Genomic DNA, 19,209 nt, shown 5'->3' with positions numbered 1-19,209 from the left:
ATGGCAAAATATTTTGCCATATACACGCGTAACAAAAATGGTGCATGCGCGTACATAAAAATGGTCTCACAATGAAACCACACGCACAATGAGACACTCTGCCTTCTCCGGGTTCTATTTCTATGATCAAAACACAGCTTGTACACATGTATTGTTGAAATTGACGGGACAATTTCAGGGGGCAAATTTCATAGAGCTGCTCAATCACAACAAGTAGCTAAGCACAACAGAAATATGCTTAGTAGAATAAGTTTACCAGCCAAAACACCATTTTACAGTTCTGGTTCGTGACTGGCATCCTGCTCAATTTTGCTTAGCAGAAAAAAACGGTTTCGCAGTCTTTTCTGCTTGAGCAGCTCCCTGAAACTGGGCCCTTATAAGTCTATCTGTGTGGTTAAGGATTTTATTAATCGTTTTTTGTTTATTTATTTTTTTATTTTACATCCCGGATGATTTGGTTTAAAGTGATTCGGAATGTCAAATGGGTTTGTCATTCCATTAATTTGATGCATCAGTGGTGTTGATAATTGGACTTGTGGTATTTTTATAATCAAGATGCAATAAATACACATTTGTATTTAAACATACCCCCAGAAGACTGCACTACATGTAGTAATTACTTTTGTTTTACACGGGATCAGGCATGCCACCATTATCAGAGTCCAACAGTTTGGGTGTTGAGTTACTGTATGGTGTTGGACTGAGGACTGGACCAGTAAACTGATGATGGTTTACATTGGATCAGGCATACAACCACAACAGTCCAACAGTTTGGGTGTTGAGTTACTGTATGGTGTTGGACTGAAGACTGGACCAGTAAACTGATGATGGTTTACATTGGATCAGGCATACAACCACAACAGTCCAACAGTTTGGGTGTTGAGTTACTGTATGGTGTTGGACTGAAGACTGGACTAGTAAACTGATGATGGTTTACATGGGATCAGGCATACAACCACAACAGTCCAACAGTTTGGGTGTTGAGTAACTGTATGGTGTTGGACTGAAGACTGGACCAGTAAACTGATCATGTCCTACTTGGGATCAGGCATACCATCATAATCAGACTCCAACAGTTTTGTTGTTGACTTATACACCAAATTACGTTGGATTTTTTTTAGAACGAGGAAGGATCCTGGTTAAAAACCACTCGAGTTGGCTTTTTTTTATAAATTAATAAGATGTCCTTTTGGTCATTCCTTCTTTCAAAAAAACAAACAACAAACAAACAAACCTTAACATTTTTACATGCATTTTGGGTCTGAATGTTACAGATCTGGGTTAAGTTGAAGCTTGAGTTTGTATTGTATTATAATTTCTTAATAATATATAAAAATGTACAAATATATACAAATATTATTCGTTTGGTGTGTTATGATAATTATATTTGAAAAAGAGTTTGAATAAATCATTATAAAGTCCACTGCAAACTGATATGAAGAAAATTATATTTATTTCCTGATTTATTCCAACTTCAAACCTCTCCACTTGAGACAATTAATTACGTTAACATTGCTTCTACGTAATGGACCCTTTTCATGAAACATGCATACAGACCCTTTTGGGTGGCAAACGCCATAAAATTATGCACTAAGCAGACGCACAATCTCGTCTGCGTCACGCACCCATTACCCAGGTACAAAACAGCGTGATGTTCCCTTTTGCCAACCAGCAGGGATGAGGTTGCCATTCTTTAAGAAGTTAGTTTAGATTGAGATCAAATCCTGATCTTCTGTCAAGTCTGTGTTTAGCAATACATGAGTCAAGGTCAACTGGGGAAACCAGCAGGGTTTTGTGGCAGTCCGTTGTGTTGTGTATGTCGGTTCAAAGACATCATGGAAAAGAACTTGAATCTGTTTCCCATCTGAGCTGGGTCAGTCAGCATCTTGTACCCGCTTATCATGTCTCGGCTCTGCTCAGGGGTCGCACTCTTCAACAACATCTACAATTTGGAAGAAAAAGTGAGGCAAAGTAAGCGATGCGTTCCCTGCTCATTTGTTAAGATTCACAAAACAAAGAAATGATGCCATGAAAGCTGAACCAAGAATTTAACATAGTACATCTAGGTTTAATTCAAAGGTTATAGCCAATGAAGACAAAAGAGGTCTTTAACATACACCCAGAGCCAAATAGACTGTGCAAGTCTCAGGCGTATCAAAAACGAGAAAAACAACTTGAACGTGAACTATATCTTTCTAGGAGATCAAATCTTTTGCAATTCTTTTCATAAACAATTCTTGAAGATATTTGTTGTAAAATCAATGAGTGAATATTCTTGCTACAAGGGCCCATCTGTGGGGGATACAGAAACTTTACATACAGTTTTGTAGAACTGCTTCAGAGGGTGCACGTTAGGGCACTAGTGCACATACACATGTGAGATGTATTTGGGCTTGTAACTTTCTCTAGTACACAGATTTGTTTGTGCTTAGCTACTCTTTGTACTTTAGCAGCACCGTGACATTGGGCCCAGATTGTATTTGCTAATATTTGACATCGCGCTTTAAAGGCACTGGACACTATTGGTAATTACTCAAAATAATTATTAGCATAAAACCTTTCTTGGTGATGAGTAATGGGGAGAGGTTGATGGTATAAAACATTGTGAGAAACAGCTCCCTCTGAAGTGCCATAGTTTTCGAGAAAGAAGTAATTTTCCACGAATTTGATTTAGAGACCTCAGATTTAGAACTTGAGGTCTTGAAATCAAGCATCTGAAAGCACACAACTTTGTGTGACAACAGTGTTTTTTTCTTTCATAGTTATCTCGCAACCTCGACGACCAATCGAGCTCAAATTTCCACAGGTTTGTTATTTTATGCATATGTTGAGATACACCAAGTGAGAAGACTGGTCTTTGACAATTACCAATAGTGTCCAGTGTCTTTAAGAGGGTGCACATGCACATGTGAGATGTATTGGGCTTGTAACTTTCTCTAGTACACAGATTTGTGTGTGCTTAGCTACTTTTTGTACTTTAGCAGCACCGTGACATTGGGCCCAGATTGTATTTGCTAATATTTTACATCGCGCTTTAAATTCATCATTCCGATGTTAGTGTTGAACGTAAGACTCACCTTAAGCCTAGTCTCAATGCCCATGGCCTTCAGAAAAACTTCTTGGGTAATTGGCCCATGAGTCGCCACTGAGGGAAAGTAAAGAGAGAAACAAATTATGTCTCTTGAAACTGATACGGATCATCAGGCAGTCCATTTCAAAATTAAACTGTAGAACACACTTATTTCTAAACTATCAAAAGAACTAAATTGCATTTTGTTAAATTGTGGTCAAAGCTACATAAAAAAATATAGTCTTTTTTTCACGTGATATGTGATACCTTTGCTTTCAACGATGTGACGGAAATAAGAAAAGTCAACATCGGCCGTCAAGTCTGCAGTGCCAGGCTCGCAGAGCACATCATGTAGATGGTGTTTCCTGAATCCCTGTTAGCAAAAAAAGAAAAAGAAAGGAATCACAATCACACCCACATGTATGATTGTTAACTTTGTATATATTCTTCTGTTTGTTATCCCATCGTTGGACTCATTTTAGCGATGTCTCAATTAGTTTTGTAGACAAACTGAACCGAAGTCAGCTCGGGCTGTCACCCGTTTGGATCCTTTTGTAATCGAAGTCCTTGATAAACACAAAAATTGTAACCACCAACAGCTTCCAATTAGGCAGGCCTGGAAATTCAAGTTTGAGAAGCCAAGGCCATGTTTATTTCGTAAAGGGCACTTCCATTGGAAAACCCTAATGTCCATGGGCAACTTTTGAAGGGGCACCGATGGTCAAAACTTGGGGCAATAGAGGCCATCGCCACCATGTAATTGCAGGCCTGATTATGTTCAAATTATTGGTCATTAATTATAATAATAACCCACCCTGAGTGTATCTGTTTTAGTTCCATCATGACCATAATCCACAATGAGACTCATTCCTCCGTCCTGCAAGATCCGCTCTGCAATCTCTTCTATGATCGATCCTCCCTCAGGAGAAATCTCAACTTGATCTCTCTTTTCAGTTTCCTTTAAATCAAACAATCAAGTGAAAAACTATTACTTTCAGATACAATTACCAGGGAGTTGACCAACCATTTTGGAATTTTTATTCCAGTACTGAGAACTTTGTAATTCCAACCACAGTTCCAGAACTATGTGCTTAGTAATTCGCTACATGGTATGAAATTGCAGGCTGGCGTTATCTTTCGTTTAAAAGCACAGTGGATGATATTGAGTGGTCAGAGGAGGGTTATGAATAATAATCATAATGATAATAATAACAAGCTATTACATTTTAAAACAACGTACCAATCCGCTTGACATTAGTGCCCTCTGGGCCAATAACATTCCTTTGATCTTTCTCAGCTCCCTTGGGAGTGTACAGTCTTGGGCTCATAGAGTTATATATAAGAACTAGGGGGCGCACTGGCCTATATACGCGACCCGGCATGCGCGCAGGCGGCCATTTTTTAAGTTGACAAGACAGGCATCGCACAGCGTGTGTTTGTGCGGCCATTTTTTAAAGTTGACAAAACAGCATCGCGTAGCGTTCAATAAACACAAACTCCAACGTGCACTTCATATTCAACGCGCTTACAGAATGGTGCGCGCGCGTCTCCTTGCGGTCCCGTCGCATTTGTGCAAGAAGCATCACCAGTGCGCCCTCTAGTTCTTATATATAACTCTATGCTTGGGCTGCAGTGGTGCTCCAAAGGCTTTTTTCAAACACAGTATCAACCTCTACCTCGCAGGTTCCCATTTATACCCCATGATGAAGTGAAGCTTAAAATGTCCATCATCAGTAATTAACAGCGCCTTACCTGTGGATAAATTATAGATGCTGGAGTAGGTGCGGGTGACAGGACAAATCTTAGATGATGAGGACTAGTTTCATCATCGTCTACATCCACCATCACTTCACGCCATCCTTTATCGGTTCTCTGTTCCAGAAGAATTACAGTTTATGGGATTATCGAAAGGTTATGATTATTCATAGTATAATGGTTATTGTTACGGTCATAAAAGGTTTTGGTTACGGTAATGATTACAATATTTTAACGATCTGTTGAACTTGAAAAACATGATAGAATTACTTCTGTAATGTACTTCAAGAATAAATTATGAAACTCTACTTTACCTGGAACTTGTGTATCGGCATTGCGTCAAAGAACTCATGGGCAACAAAACAGGACGTTCCTAGTGAAAAAACAAAAACATTAAGGATCTTAATACTACGAGACTTCTCAGTGCTTTTCAACACTGAACTAGTCATACAGAGCACTTGGAGAGAAATTGGAAAGGTCCACAGGTGTTTTGACTAGCATTTGAAAGACTCGGATTTGGACAAGGACTCAACAATGAGGAACTGAACTCAGACTTGAGGATTGAGGACTCGAGTACTAGACACTACTTTGGCTTCTTACCTTTGGGTACATCTTGGAGTCTCCTGTACCACGACACAGGAACCCCAGTCTTACTCTGGACACTCTTATAAGCCTTCTCTTCTGTACTGTCTTCTACTTTTGAGCTTGCATCTCGTGAGCCTGGTCGCCCGGTCAGCTTCTCTTCTTGCAGTTGACTCATCTTTGGGCTGACCTCGACGAGATGAAGTGACAGTAAGTCGCCTGTGATGTGCTGGAATTGCTTGAACACCTGTAAAGTGTGCAGACAACACGATCGGTGTAGGGTAAAACTAAAACGACCTGGTCCTATGTATGACTTTATCTTGAGTATCAGGGCCAAGCAGTCTAGTGCACCAATCTCAACCTTTAGTGCTCAAGTTATGAGGTGGTTTCTTTCCTTGCCTTTGACCTGTGTGGACCCAGGTTCGAATCCCACCTCAGACCGGAGCCTTACATGTGTATTGGGTTTTCAGTCCCTACCTGATTTTGTGTTAACCTCCTGCATCTAAAAAGTGAGTATTTCTTTTCATTTCCAGCCAATACCATCCTGTTATAGACCTTATGCATTGACGTCATCCAGCGGCCATCTTAGTGGAAAAACGGTGACCAAACAATCGAAACGCATCGATTTGTACGCGGGGCGCACATGATTGGCCAATGAACAACCTCCTTTTGACCTCTAGGTGAGGGCGCCCTACTGAAATGACGTCATGTGCATAAAGTCTATTGGGGTTTGTGCTGTTGGTTGTGTAATAGAATAAATAAATAAATTCATTTGCTGTTTTGATTGAAGACTTGGAAGATTCATATTGGAGTCTTACCCGTAACATATCATCAGCCAGGGTCCCTCTGCCTGGACCAAGTTCAACTACTTGCAGTGGAGAGGACTTGCCTGAAGATTGAGTCCATTCATGGATGATCCACAAAGCAATGAGCTGAAAGAAAGTACACAAGTTCACTTACTTTTCTTTAACTTGAGAAGGAATAAAATTTGCTTATTAATAATCCTTCTACACACATATAAATACCATCTAGGCTACAATTGGACAGCAATTTCTATACATCTGGTATAATGTGAAAACTTAAGCTTGTGTACTGTGGACTAAGTCTCCACCTCCTGTGGTATTTTATCGAAACAGCCAGTTGGCAGGAGATTGAACCACAAACAATAAGCCATTTCGAGGTATGGTGGACACATTACTATAACACTATTTGGTTTGGGTAAATGTGTCTGTATACACCCAAACCAAACAGTGCACTCCTATAGTCGTCACCATACCTCAAAAAGGCTAATGGAGTTTATCTGGGCACAACATGCACTTTGCACAATCTGAATTCTGTACTTTGTGTTTAAACCAGCCAAGTTTGTGACTTTCATTTTTTTATTAACAGATATTTCTTTCTCTACTTAACCAATTGAAAAACTTCCCTTACCTCACCAAACATTTGACTAATCTCTGGCGACGTCACAAAATCTCCCTGAGTACCAAATACATCTTTGCTCATATAATAACCCTAGAGGGAGTAAATGGACAAAGATTGGAAGAATCAGGAAGAAAGTAAATTATATGAACGTATTTGAAAACCTGTCTAATTTTTTCCGAAAATGATAGATAAACTATGCCAACCTGCAATGTAGTATGGTTCAGTGACTGCATCTACACACCAAAAAGTCAACCCTCCTACTGTCTGACCACTCACTTTCATCCACTGTGATTTTGTTGAATCATAAACTAAGTCAGCCAGCAATGGTGCCTGCGTCTACACAGTTCACAGTCAACCCTCCTACTGAGTGACCATTCACTTTCATCCACAGTGGTTTTGAACTAAAGATGCACTGGGTCAGCATGCAATATCAAAAATTGTGTGATGCCTGCATCTACAAGCTTCACAGTCAACCCTCCTACTGTCTGACCATTCAAATCACCCAACTGCGGTTTGAATAAGTCTAAGAAGTTTGAGAAGTTTTTTTCCTCATAAGTTTGGAGAGAACTTACAGTGATTGGATTTGTCAGCACTTCTCTCATGTAATCAGCAACAGTCAGAGGGCCAGTGGTTTGGATACAACGTCTGAGATGTTTGACTACAGGGGTTTCTTGGCTCTTCGTCTTAGAGCTGGAATGCCTGAAGCAGGTGTTTACCCGCAGCCATTGTAAACAACCTGCACAGATAATGTTGACAGCAGTTATAAAGAATTATTAACTTTAATGTGATGGGTTCTGTACTATATGTGTGTGTGTGGGGATAGTCAAGGAATGGTGTGGGGGGGGGGGGTCATGAAAACATAAAATAAAAAGATTCAATGGGAGACTTTGAGGCGCAAGGTGGCAGCAGACTTACCAGGTAAATTGCCATTGTTTACGTAGTTCTGAGCGTGCGCACATTACCGTGAACAATGGATTTTACCTGGTAAGTCTGCTGCCACCAAGCGTCCTGAAAGTCTCCCACTAGAATCACGCACTTGTCTTTGGGCTGCTGATACACTTATTTCTTAGTAGTATAGAGCACAACTTGTTGGTAGCGAAGAGTGGTGCCATGTCTGGAAGAACAAAAGGAAGAAAAACAGAAACATAAACACAGTCAATTTGTTTTAATTTCAGCAGAACAAATTAGTTGGCATTGCCAGCCTAAACATAAAGTTCCCTACCAATACCATAGAACTAGAACCAGTACTACAGAAACATATAGGCCCTATCTATACTAATATAGACCTTATGCATTGACGTCATCCAGCCGCCATCTTTGAGGTCAAATGGTGACGAAACAATCGAAACGCACATAGATTGGCCAATGAACAACCTCCTTTTGACCTCAATGCGGGGGCGCCGTACTGAAATGACGTCATGTGCATAAGGTCTATTACTAACTAGGCTAAGTTTTAGAGCCATCCTAGTTTCTAAAGTTCTGCAACTAGGCCTAGGGGCCTACTTGTTTTCATTTTGGTTTAGGACTTGAGATTTAATGTCCCCGATTATAAGTGGGAAAAAAACCCAAAATAAAAATGGTTTCTACTCAGTGCTTGAACAGAAGAAAAGAAATTAAGACTTATTTATAAGTTGACATTGACAAGAGTAACTTTTTACTTTAGTAAAAGAAGTGTCACTGACACTTTTGACACTGTCACTGACTTCTTTCAGAATGTGCAGAGGGAGGGCAGCATTTTACGGAGCTTGGACCACATTATTATAGACAGGCCCTTATTATAATATAACTGTCAAAGCATACTTAACGATCCCTTCGACTGGTCAATCACAATGAGTGTTTTTATTGCATCCTGTTCTCCTTTTGTGCACGAAACTTTTGACTGTTGTTTGTTTTTGCACACAGCGCCCTCACACAACTGTTGTTGTCCAGAGTCGATCAGTCACAACTCGGCAAAATATTAAAAGCGCAACACCGAGTCGAGAATCGATAAGATTCAAACTGCAAGTAATCGATTAATTATCTAGTATGGCTGCCGTCAGACTCACGACCAACTCTTTACAGTGACGACGTCCCCTCTTTAAACCCCAGTTTCCTTGTCTTCCCTTGGTTGGTTTGTGGATAGAAGATGCGATCTTCGGGTATAGATTCTTGACAATTGCTAGTTATGGCTAGTCTTTCTCTCACTGGCTTCATCAACGAACGAGCAGTTACCGGCAACCCGCTACTTTGTAACCGACTGTTCCGTGACCGTGTGTGCAAAGCGAAGTCGTTGTACAATCGCAATCTGGTTGGGCATTTTGGCTGTGTGAATGCAATTGAATTCAGCAATAAAGGTGGCCAATTTCTGGCTTCAGGTAAGTTAACAATTAACACTGGATGCCTTACATTAAATACAGAACAGATTGCTAAATATCTGAGATAAATTTAATTAAAATCGCTCACAGCACAGTCCCACTGCTCTGCACTGGCCAGCTGGCTGTCACTCGGCATGCTCAGTCCCTGTCATTTAAAAGGGGAGGGTGGGGGGGGGGGGGCATGGGGGGGGGGGGTTAATGGATGTTGGATTACACATAGAAGATGAAGGTTGGTTTTTGAGGCATTTAAAACGAAAATGGTAAATTTACCAGGTTTTTAAAACAGTTCAAGCGCGTGCATTTAGTTTTAATCTCGTGGCCGGAACAATTCCCCTACCTAGGGTCCATGCTGACCTGTCAACCTATTGTTATTGTTTTAGGAACTAAAGAAAATTGTGTTTATCAAATTCCTCAAATTAAGTTGTCAATACCATCACGGAAGCTGGGCTTGTTTTTATCATTTCAACACTTTGTGTTAATTAGATCAAAGTGCCTGGCATGGTCCTCTTTAATTCTGTTAACATTTCTGGACATCGACTACTCTATCTTCCAACACCCCTGTCTTCTAATTAGCTCTCATAATCAATACTAGAATTAGGGTTAGGGTTAGGATTTGACTTGGGGTTAAAAAAGAGTTATTATACGTAGGACAATATATTATCATGGTTATAGGAGTGTCGGAACGGATAACTTTCCGTATGGCGCCACCACTTTTTCACTCATTTTTACAAAAAGGGATCTCATTGAGATAAATATGATACTACATTATTTCATGTCGAATGAAAAAAGTGGTGGCCCCCATACGGAAACTTTTCCTAGAATTATATGTAGGACAATACATTATCATGATTAAAGGAGTGTCGGAACATGTAAGCTTTTGGACAGCTGAGGTTGACTCTGATTTAAGGATTGAAGTGTCAGTCAGATACGTTTCATTGCCCCACATCAGAATAATCATAGGCCCAATATTTTCTTAATGTCATTAGTCATACCAGAAAAAGAAATCTTTTTAGTTAGCTGCATCCGGTTCTACATATTTTCCTAAGGTGCGTAACCTTTGCACTTTGTGTTCTACAGGTGGAGATGACCGTCGTATTCTTCTGTGGAACATCCAAGAGGCTTTATCGTTGGACAGCAGATTCGAGGTCATGAAAGGTGAACACCACTCCAACGTCTTCTCCCTGGCATTTGACAGTCAGAACACCAAGTTATACTCTGGGGGAAATGATGACCAAGTGTTGGTGCATGATATCGAAAGGTTAGTGTAAATCAGACTCAGGAACGAACACAATGCAAACAAAGTACATGTAACTTGTGGCCTGACATTTCGACCATAGCAGAGTCTTTCTTGAAGGCTAAGAAAGAGTGTGATAGGGTTGAAACTTCAGGCTACTAAATATTTTGTGCATTTATACCCTAGGTCCAATGGTTGGTAAGCAGTTTGCAATTGGCTGAGTCTATTTTTTGAATAAAAATAATCTAAATATCTTTTAATTCTGTAAAGTATTAGTATAAGAAACATGAGATAAATCTCCTCCTAGTCCTAGTGCTTGTTCCAAAAACAGCTCAAATGTGAAACTGTGTTGATAGATAGTAGGCTACTACTAGTGTTCTTTTCATTTTGATTCCAGTCTTGTAAAACGTTCTCTGGTCCAATAAAAACTTTGAGCTACAAGCCATGCAGTCCTGTCAATCACACACATAACCTATTCAGACATTAACATTGCTAATTCTTTCCCAAAATAACTTTGAACATTTTGTAAAAATATGCATCCTGGTATAATGTGTAAGCTTTTTATGTGGTGCCCATTCCAAGCCAACAAAATGTCAAAGGTCACTGCAGTGAAAGTGAAGCACTTACACAACACACAACAGAAAACAGTCCACTCCAATTACCTTCTTCTTGTTTAGATTAAAGAGGAAGATATTTGTATATATTTTTGCAGGAAGGAAACGTTGAACGTGTTTCTGCACGAAGACGCTGTGTATGGTCTGGCAGTAGATCCAAGAGACTCGCATATATTCACCAGTGCATGCGCTGATGGACGTATCTTGCAGTGGGATACAAGAGTTCCAAGTCATCAAGGTGAGAATATTATTCAAGAATTGCCTCAAAATGCATCCCTTGGTAGGCTAGGCTTAGGTTTAACCCTAACCCTCCTACTGTCTGACCGTTCACATGTATGTAATAGCACCCTCTGTGGCTTTGAATAATAGATAATCTGTGCCAGCCTGCGATTATTTTAAGGCATTTATTACGTAGTCAACCCTCCTACTGTTTGACCATTCAATATCATCCACTATGGTTTTGATGGCTAGCTATAAACTGTGCCAGTGCCATGGGTTGGTGAATGTTATTTGTTGTATTTTCTCCGACTTCTACTCTGAGTAAATACAACCTGCTGAGGATCACCTCCGCAGTCGTATAGTTTCAGCCATAGCACTGAAAGAATCCGTTATTAGTAATTGCATGTTTTGTGCACAGTTGTACCACACAACCCTTGCAGTTGAATGGTTGCAACTGAGTGGTAAACTCACTGGAAATTGTTCCCTCGCGTAGGAGGGTTTTTAGAACAGGGTCCAATTTCATTAGCACAAAAGACTGCTTAGCAAACTTGTGGGGTACCAATCGCAACAGTGCCAACTTTATGGAGTGTCAGTCAGTAGCATGTTTCTGCTAAGCAAGATTTTTATGCGCTTAGCAAGTTTTTGTGCTTACAGGGTTTATGGTTTGGGCTCTGGGCTGTCAAATAAAACACATGTTTGTCCTGTTTGGTTTTCATTCATTGAAACTGCACCATCTGTTATAAAGATTGTGATTGATCAAGTTCACGTTCAATTCCTTTTAAAACATAAGGAGTTTTAAAGGAACCCATAATAAAAACTTTTATTTCCTGCTTTTGTCCTCTATACTACACAGAGCCCTTAGTGATAGCTAACTATCAGACGGCTTTCTACGCTGTGGTGCACCACCCGATGGAACCTCAGTTCTTAGCCACTGCTAATTCCAAGGAAGGAGTAGCATTGTGGGATGTTCGGGCTCCTCGAAGGTACAAGTTTACATCATTAATCATCATTTCCATTGTAGTAATCTTTAAAGAAGAGGTGATGTTACATTCACTTATGCATACATAAATAGAGCCTTCCAGAGTTATAACTCTATTTCATATACTTTCTAAACAACATCTGTGCCATGTGTTTATGTGAATAAATCTCCAAAAGTTAACACAGAAGCTGAGTCTCTCTCTCTCTATTTACAACTGCCAGAAGGAGGCATTACACAAGGCATGTCAGTAATATTATAAGTCTTTCCCCTGCCTCTTGCAAAAGGTAAAGGCAAACTTTCACATCAAATTCACCAGAATTTTCTGTTCTCTTTTGAGAAATTATGGGTTGTCTTAACCTGAGTAGGCCTGAACCCTTGCTGTAAGCAACAACTGATAATCTATCTGCCAGTGCCACAGCCTATGATCCCAAAACAATAACCCTGAGTTTTCCTTCCCATCCGTTCCTTCTACAGCTGCTTGATGCGGTACGGCAGCGCGTACACACAGCAGAATGCCATGAGTGTACGCTTCAACCAGCTGGGAACCAGACTAGTCGCACTGCGTAGGCGTCTACCTCCCGTTGTGTATAACATACAGAGCAGTGCCGCTGCAATACAGTTCAACCATTCCGGCTATTACAACTCATGTACGATGAAGAGCTGTACATTCGCTGGGGACAGAGACCAGGTAATTATGCATTTTAGTCAAACTGGATTTACACTCTTACAATAATTTGTATAAGAAATTTGACTCCCCCCCAAAAAAACGCGCAGGGCAGACAGTAGCCGTGTGTGACGTTGGTGCAAGGAGTCAATAAGAACTGTGTATTATGAACCCCTTGCATGTAAACAAATAATAAATAATAACATAATTACAACATTTATAGAGCGCTAAATACAAAGCTCTAAGTGCTATAACCAGATTGACAAAAAAGATGGGTTTTAAGTAATGTTTTAAAAGGTTCAAGGAAGGAGCTACTTGAATGTGGGTGGGTAGCTTGTTCCAAAGTGTTGGAGCTGAGACTGAAAAGGCGCATGTGACATCACGAGCCCAAAACAGTCCCTTCGCTCAGATCTATGAAGAGCTATCATTAGCTGTTCGAGTTGTGCATAGCCTGTACAGGCTTGTACGTTTCTATTTTTGACATCAAAGATGTTGACCAATGCGAGGGGTTTGTTGACGAAATCTGCCTATAACCCTGATTGATTTTAAGGTGTTTCCTTTTGTGCTTTTTCAGTACGTTCTCTCAGGATCTGATGACTTCAGTCTGTACATGTGGGAAGTACCAGAGGCATCGGAAGATGGTGAGTCACTTTGAAGACAAAAAGCCTTCTTCATGAGATTGCCGTCTTAACTAATACCCCTCCCAAATCCTTCTATTGCAGGGGTCAGGCTCAGAGTCTGTCTTTGGCTCTGTCCACCTGTTTGAGGAACATTCAATCAAATCGAACTTGAAAGAAGAAATCTTCTTGTAGAGTTCCTCCAACACTCTGAGCCACATGACAGAAATGCTCGGTTGTTGCCGAGCAGTCAAGTGCACAGACTCTAGCTCTAGTGTTTCAGGGGCCTTTCTCAAAGCTCGGCTTGGGCTCCAGCTCAGGCTTAGGCTCCGCGTGCTGTGTACGCAGCTTGCATTTAACTTGCATTTTGGAGCAGCGCGTGTTGCACGGATATCAGCACGCGGAGCCTGAGCCGGAGCCCAAGCCGAGCTTTGAGAAAGGCCCCAGGACTAGCAGAGAGTAGGTTTGAACCCGGTCTTGACACATGTGTTCTCAGGCAAGGCCTTATAATGATTTGCCTTTGGATGAGACATAAAGCTGTAGTTCCCCTGTATTGTGTATTGTGTTGTTTAAAAGAACCCAGAGCATTTGTGAATGGGTTCTGCCGTGTGTTTATTGAAATGGTTGGTTGCAGGTTGTGTTGCAGTAACTTTTAACGATTATGTGGTACTATGCATTGTTGTGGAACAAAACAATGACCACTTACAAACAATGTGTAAGAAGCACTTTATAAATGTGGATTATTACTAGGACTAGTGTTTTATGAGGCTTTCCTTACTTGTTTCAGTGACGTGGGTTGGAGAGGCCAAGTTGGTACTACAAGGCCATCGGTCAATCGTGAACCAAGTACGATTTAACACTTGCACCCACAATATTGTCTCGTCTGGTGTGGAGAAAATCATTAAGGTAAGCTCACAGATCAATAAGCGAAATGCAGTTGGTCTTAAAGGTAAGGCCTTTGTAGGGCCTTATGTTTTTTAGTCCTATCGCCTATAAAGGCCGGAAATTTGTGCGAGGCCCGCATCCCCCAACCTGTGCTGCACTGCTCAGGACCACAATACCTACATTTTTATGGTGAGGACCCACTGCTCTACGGCTTGTTGGCTAGTTGGTGTGGTGTGCTTAGGGACCTCTCGCGCGAGAACGGGACTTGAATCAAGTCTAGGCCTTTGTAAGCTCACCACCAGTAAATGACTCACATGACTCCCCTTCAGACTCAAACTCAAACTTGACCTAAATGTTTCAGGACACCCCCAATTTAAGTGGAAACTATAAATAAATAGTTAACTTGCAGAAACAACCGTGTGAAAATCTCTTTTGTGGGAATGTTGGCTCTGAAAAGAGCCGCTGTGGTAACGTAAAGCAAGTTAACTATTTATTTATCATCACCATGCAAAGCTTCTAAAAATACTTAACTCCAATTTTGTTGATTAAGTGGAGCATAATAAGATGAATTAAATCTCTTTATTCAAAACAATTTGTTTTCTTTTTTTTCTTGTAGCTGTGGAGTCCATTTGATTTTCCCAACACTGAGAATGATGAGAATCCAAGGCAGATGTTTTCTCACCAGCAATACATCGATCTAGTCATCAACAGCGGCACCGCTCTATCCCACGACTATGCAGACCAATCCATGGAAGAGGATCCCAGGATGATAGCTTTCTTTGACTCCCTGGTGCAGCGGGAGATCAATCGGAGCTTCAGTGACTCGGACGACAGCGAGATGAGCCCAGAGAGCCTTTATCTACATTTTGCTGGCGAGGACGACAGCGAAGATGGTAGAGACTCCAATAGTGGCTCGTCTGTTGCTTCATTCCGAGCCAATGTGGTCAGGATGGCTGCAGGAAACGATGACACCAGCCCTACATCACAGCTGAGAACATTGTGGAACCTCACTTCAGCCACCAGAGCATCGGCTCATGAAGTGCTTGAATTAACTGAGAGTAGTAGTGACCATGACGATAGTGAAGTACAGACATCAAAGTCAGAACTGATTGAGAAATCATCCGCAACACACTCTTACTCAGGGTTGAGGGAAAACTGCAGTACATTTGCTGATGAGATTGCAGGTACGTCAAGAGTCGGCGAACCTGTTGAGAATGGTGCTGCTCATAAGAAGACCCAAAAGGGTAGTGAGGGTACGTCATCAAAGAGGAAGCATAGGCCAGTGCCAAGCAGCTCTACCTCCCCAGGCTCTTCAAGCAGTGACGAGGACATGAACTTCCAAGAGCTTCGAGCAAAAAGCCGAATGCTGCGTAGGTTTGTCAAGAAGAAGAAGAGGAAAGCAGGGACTGATTCTGACGAGAGTCTGCCGAGCTCTGGACAGAAAGAAGTCAACACGGACAGATTTATCAATCTCCAGCAGAGGATAGCAATCTCTAAGGTGTTACGAGGGAAAATCAGGCAGCCGGGTGACAGGGTCGTGCGCTCAGGCGGTAATGAAGGGGATATGACACGCATTAATGAGCACCTCCAACAACGGGCCATGGCAACCCAACAGCGCCTTGCCATCAGTCGTATTAGACAAAGGCTCCAGCAGGAGAATATCCTAAGCCTTGGAGATGCCCAGACAGAGGTGAGGGAATCGAACAATATATCACAGGACCATCAAGATGTCAGTATTAGAACTCTTCCAGCAGGTTCTGTGGCGCCATCATGTAGCACAATGCCAAACCAAAGAACTACAGATGGTGACCACGCTTCAGTACACACGCCGTTGCAGTCCAGTGTACACAATTCAAACTCACCTGCAAATGTGACTTTAGATTCAAATCCGAGCTCTTCTTTTCACGGAACCGAACGCCAAGACGAGAGTAGTAATGTTTTATCACTGCTCAACTCAAACGACGACAGTACGCAGACGCCAAGTTGTAGCGGTGAGATGTCGCAGGTTCGAGCAATGACGGGAAACCATGTAGAAGATTTGCCAAAGGATGATGTCGAGGGACAGCACAGCAATAAGTTTCATAAGTTTAAGAATCAATCCAAAAGATCTCAACGGAAGTACAGATCAAACTCAGTGAAAAAAAATAAAGACCATTCAGGCACAGAGTAAAACCATTGATCGGTTTCTCACCTGATCCATTTATGAACATTTTTAATATTGTTAATTAACCCGTAACCATTCATATACCCCTTGCATGTGACATCAACACTTAAAAAGCGCCCTCACTGGGGTCAAAAGCGCCCTCACGGGGGTCAAAGGAAGGAATTGATTGGGCACTAGTTGTTCTTTGTGCGTAAAAACGTGCGCATTTCCATGTAGCATTTCGCCTTATGCAAGGGTTCAAAAGATTTTATCAAACTTTTTTATTTTTCATTTTTTACTCGTTGTGCAAGAGAGAGAGGGTTACAAAACTGGTTAGGGAGTGCATGCTCACTGAGTTAACATGTTCTAATGTTTCAGACCACCAGCATGTAATGCATTTCACTATATTAACTAACATTCAATATAATTGATTTATACATATTTAAACAACTACTTTAACAAATTTTGGGCTCCATGTCCACAGGCCTAAGATTACACGTAGGCCATGAGCTCAAGGGAGAAGTGGGGACTTCATAACAATCGTGACTTGAAGTAGTTAAAATTACACAAAATTAAGGGTACACGTATGTAGTGTATTATTTAAGCAATAAAAATCATTCCGTCACACGAAAGCAAAATTTCCCTGAGAGAATTTAGCAATTATTTTATTAACAAATTAGCACATTAACGAGGCTTTGTACAACATTGGTAAGATTCAAAATATAAATGATTTGGACACATGACTTAAATGGTATAAAGATGGTCATAGCGGGAAATCTTCCTTTAAACAATTTTGCTTTCAATTCTTAGGAAATATTGTAAAAAAATAATTCTTTATCAGGTACGTTCAACTGAAACCCGATGTATGAAAACTGTGAAACTGTTTTCTCATGACTCTGATGACTCTGCTTTAACTTTCACGGGTTTGTTATTTAATTTATATGTTGGGTCACATATAGTGCTGAAACTGGTTTTTGAAATTTACCAATGTTATACATATGCTTTAACACCCATATTAAAGAATTATTTTATATGGACCACTCGCTGGTCATTAAACAATTCACATTATTAAAAAAACACTCATTTTTCTACTACCGGTAATATTTCCCCTGCACTATGTATGTAGGAGTGTCGTGGCCGAGCGGTTAAGAGCAACGAATTCAAACTCTGGTGTTTCTGATCAGCAGAGTGTGGGTTCGAATCCCCAGCCGTGACACTTGTGTCCTTAAGCAAGACACATAACCATTGCTTCGTCCTTCAGATGGGACGTTAAGTTGTTGGTCCAATGTGTTGTGTAAACGCATGTAAAAGAACCCAGTGCAAAGAGAAGGGGTTCGCCCCGGTGTCCTGGCTGGATTGGCAGCATATTGCGCCACAGCACCTTGTAAACCATTACATGGTGCTTAATGATTAGGTCTTATATCTCAAAATTCGCCCCACTCCTTGCAGTAATAATACCTGGCGCTTTGTATCCTTTGGCAAAAGGCGCGTTATAAATACGGTTATTATTATTATTGTAATGGAATGTTCAGTATAACGGGTATGCAAATAAATTAATTGATGTCATCATTTTTGTGCAGAGTTTCTTTTACTTAGCTTACTCGGACCTAGACCTCGGCCCAATTTCATAGAGCATGTCAGCACAAAAATTTGCTAAGCACAGAAAAAAATATCGCTTAGCAGAAGCTTGTTACCTCATGCATGAAACTTGGCCCTGTATTAGGTGGAGTCGGAGGAATATAGCTCTCGAGGGAGAAGTGTGGGGGGGGGGGGGTGGCTGTTAGACAATTTTATTTACTTAGAACTGGAAGAACAAAATATTTTCATAATAAAAGGTTTTCTTATACAGTGATACCAACTTGAGATTGCTTTGGTCAACAATGTGCTACATTAAACTTAAAGTAATGAAGAGGAACATTACCCTCCTTCCACTTACTCCACCTATTAACCAAACTATCACCAGGATTGTCACATCATTTCGCACTACACTGCGCACCTCAATACTTTATTTCGCACTACATTTGCGCACTTGAGTACGTTATTTTGCACTACATTTTGCCATCATAACACCAGACATTATAAGTTATCACACAAGCGTGAGTGGAATACGAAAAATATAGCGCGTCTGTGTCCCATATCTAACTCGGCCTTCGGCCTCGTTGGATATGGGACGCAGACGCGCTATATTTTCCGTATTTCCACGAGCGCGTGTGTGATAACGTATTTATCTTCAAGCAAACTTGGCGCGTGACATAGAACACACAATACGCATGGTAGTCATATTAGCCGTGCAATATAGGTTTTTATCACCACTCCATTCTGCGAATCTGATTGGAGGATTAGCGCGCACTTGAAGATAAAAATCATTATCATCATTTTGATTAAAATAAAATTAATAGAAAGGGCAGCATCCCACACCTGCCCCACCCTAACCGCGCCTCAGACATTTTAAATAAATTGGCAAATGAACATTGTTTATGAAACGATGTTGGATTTTGAATTTTTTTGGGAGGAACCCTAAGCCCCGCCCCTCCCCACCCCATCAGCACCACCATTTGGACTGGCCACCACTATTGTATTGGGTAGTTTGAGAGTGGTTGGTATGGAGATAAATATTTATATTATTCACTTTTCTCAATACATCAAAATTAATCCCCCTTTCCAATCCCTG

General features: G+C 40.9%; 2 protein-coding genes across 9 annotated transcripts; one reads left to right on the top strand and one right to left on the bottom strand.

Moving 5' to 3' along the window:
- Positions 1-1,431: 1,431 nt before the first annotated feature.
- Positions 1,432-10,257, bottom strand: LOC117299844 (protein arginine methyltransferase NDUFAF7, mitochondrial-like). Of its 8 annotated transcripts, none has more exons than XM_033783424.1 (12): positions 10,239-10,257; positions 7,866-7,943; positions 7,402-7,565; positions 6,839-6,919; positions 6,226-6,339; positions 5,426-5,654; positions 5,140-5,198; positions 4,823-4,942; positions 3,885-4,028; positions 3,338-3,443; positions 3,078-3,145; positions 1,432-1,942 (listed from the first exon to the last, which is right to left on the bottom strand). In XM_033783424.1, the coding sequence occupies exons 2-12, from the start codon at positions 7,939-7,941 to the stop codon at positions 1,769-1,771; spliced, it is 1,335 nt and encodes a 444-aa protein (XP_033639315.1). In that variant the 5' UTR covers positions 7,942-7,943; positions 10,239-10,257; the 3' UTR covers positions 1,432-1,768. The 8 variants fall into 8 exon arrangements, with proteins under 8 accessions (XP_033639315.1, XP_033639322.1, XP_033639331.1 ...); XM_033783431.1 differs by lacking the exon at positions 10,239-10,257 and adding an exon at positions 10,176-10,194; XM_033783440.1 differs by lacking the exon at positions 10,239-10,257 and adding an exon at positions 9,272-9,292.
- LOC117299837 (DDB1- and CUL4-associated factor 5-like) lies at positions 8,848-17,739 on the top strand. The gene is made up of 8 exons (XM_033783387.1): positions 8,848-9,183; positions 10,261-10,441; positions 11,130-11,269; positions 12,104-12,233; positions 12,704-12,917; positions 13,468-13,534; positions 14,298-14,416; positions 15,012-17,739. Exons 1-8 carry the CDS (start codon positions 8,994-8,996, stop codon positions 16,563-16,565), a joined length of 2,595 nt encoding a protein of 864 aa, XP_033639278.1. The 5' UTR covers positions 8,848-8,993; the 3' UTR covers positions 16,566-17,739.
- Positions 17,740-19,209: the final 1,470 nt, after the last annotated feature.

The sequence above is a fragment of the Asterias rubens genome, chromosome 1, assembly GCF_902459465.1.
Source record: "Asterias rubens chromosome 1, eAstRub1.3, whole genome shotgun sequence".
NCBI lineage: Eukaryota > Metazoa > Echinodermata > Asteroidea > Forcipulatida > Asteriidae > Asterias > Asterias rubens.
This window is presented reverse-complemented; position numbering and strand designations above follow the sequence as displayed.

What these genes read in the sequence shown, in the direction of transcription:
- LOC117299837 (XM_033783387.1), top strand. Translation starts at nt 8,994, where the DNA reads ATGGCTAGTCTTTCTCTCACTGGCTTCATCAACGAACGAGCAGTTACC. An exon ending in TTGGTGCATGATATCGAAAG is followed by an intron (nt 10,442 to 11,129) that starts GTTAGTGTAAAT and finishes ATATTTTTGCAG; the next exon opens with GAAGGAAACGTTGAACGTGT. An exon ending in ACCAGAGGCATCGGAAGATG is followed by an intron (nt 13,535 to 14,297) that starts GTGAGTCACTTT and finishes TACTTGTTTCAG; the next exon opens with TGACGTGGGTTGGAGAGGCC.
- LOC117299844 (XM_033783424.1), bottom strand. Translation starts at nt 7,941, where the DNA reads ATGGCACCACTCTTCGCTACCAACAAGTTGTGCTCTATACTACTAAGA. An exon ending in TATCAGCAGCCCAAAGACAA is followed by an intron (nt 7,566 to 7,865) that starts GTGCGTGATTCT and finishes TTATCTGTGCAG; the next exon opens with GTTGTTTACAATGGCTGCGG. An exon ending in CATCTATAATTTATCCACAG is followed by an intron (nt 4,029 to 4,822) that starts GTAAGGCGCTGT and finishes TTTGATTTAAAG; the next exon opens with GAAACTGAAAAGAGAGATCA.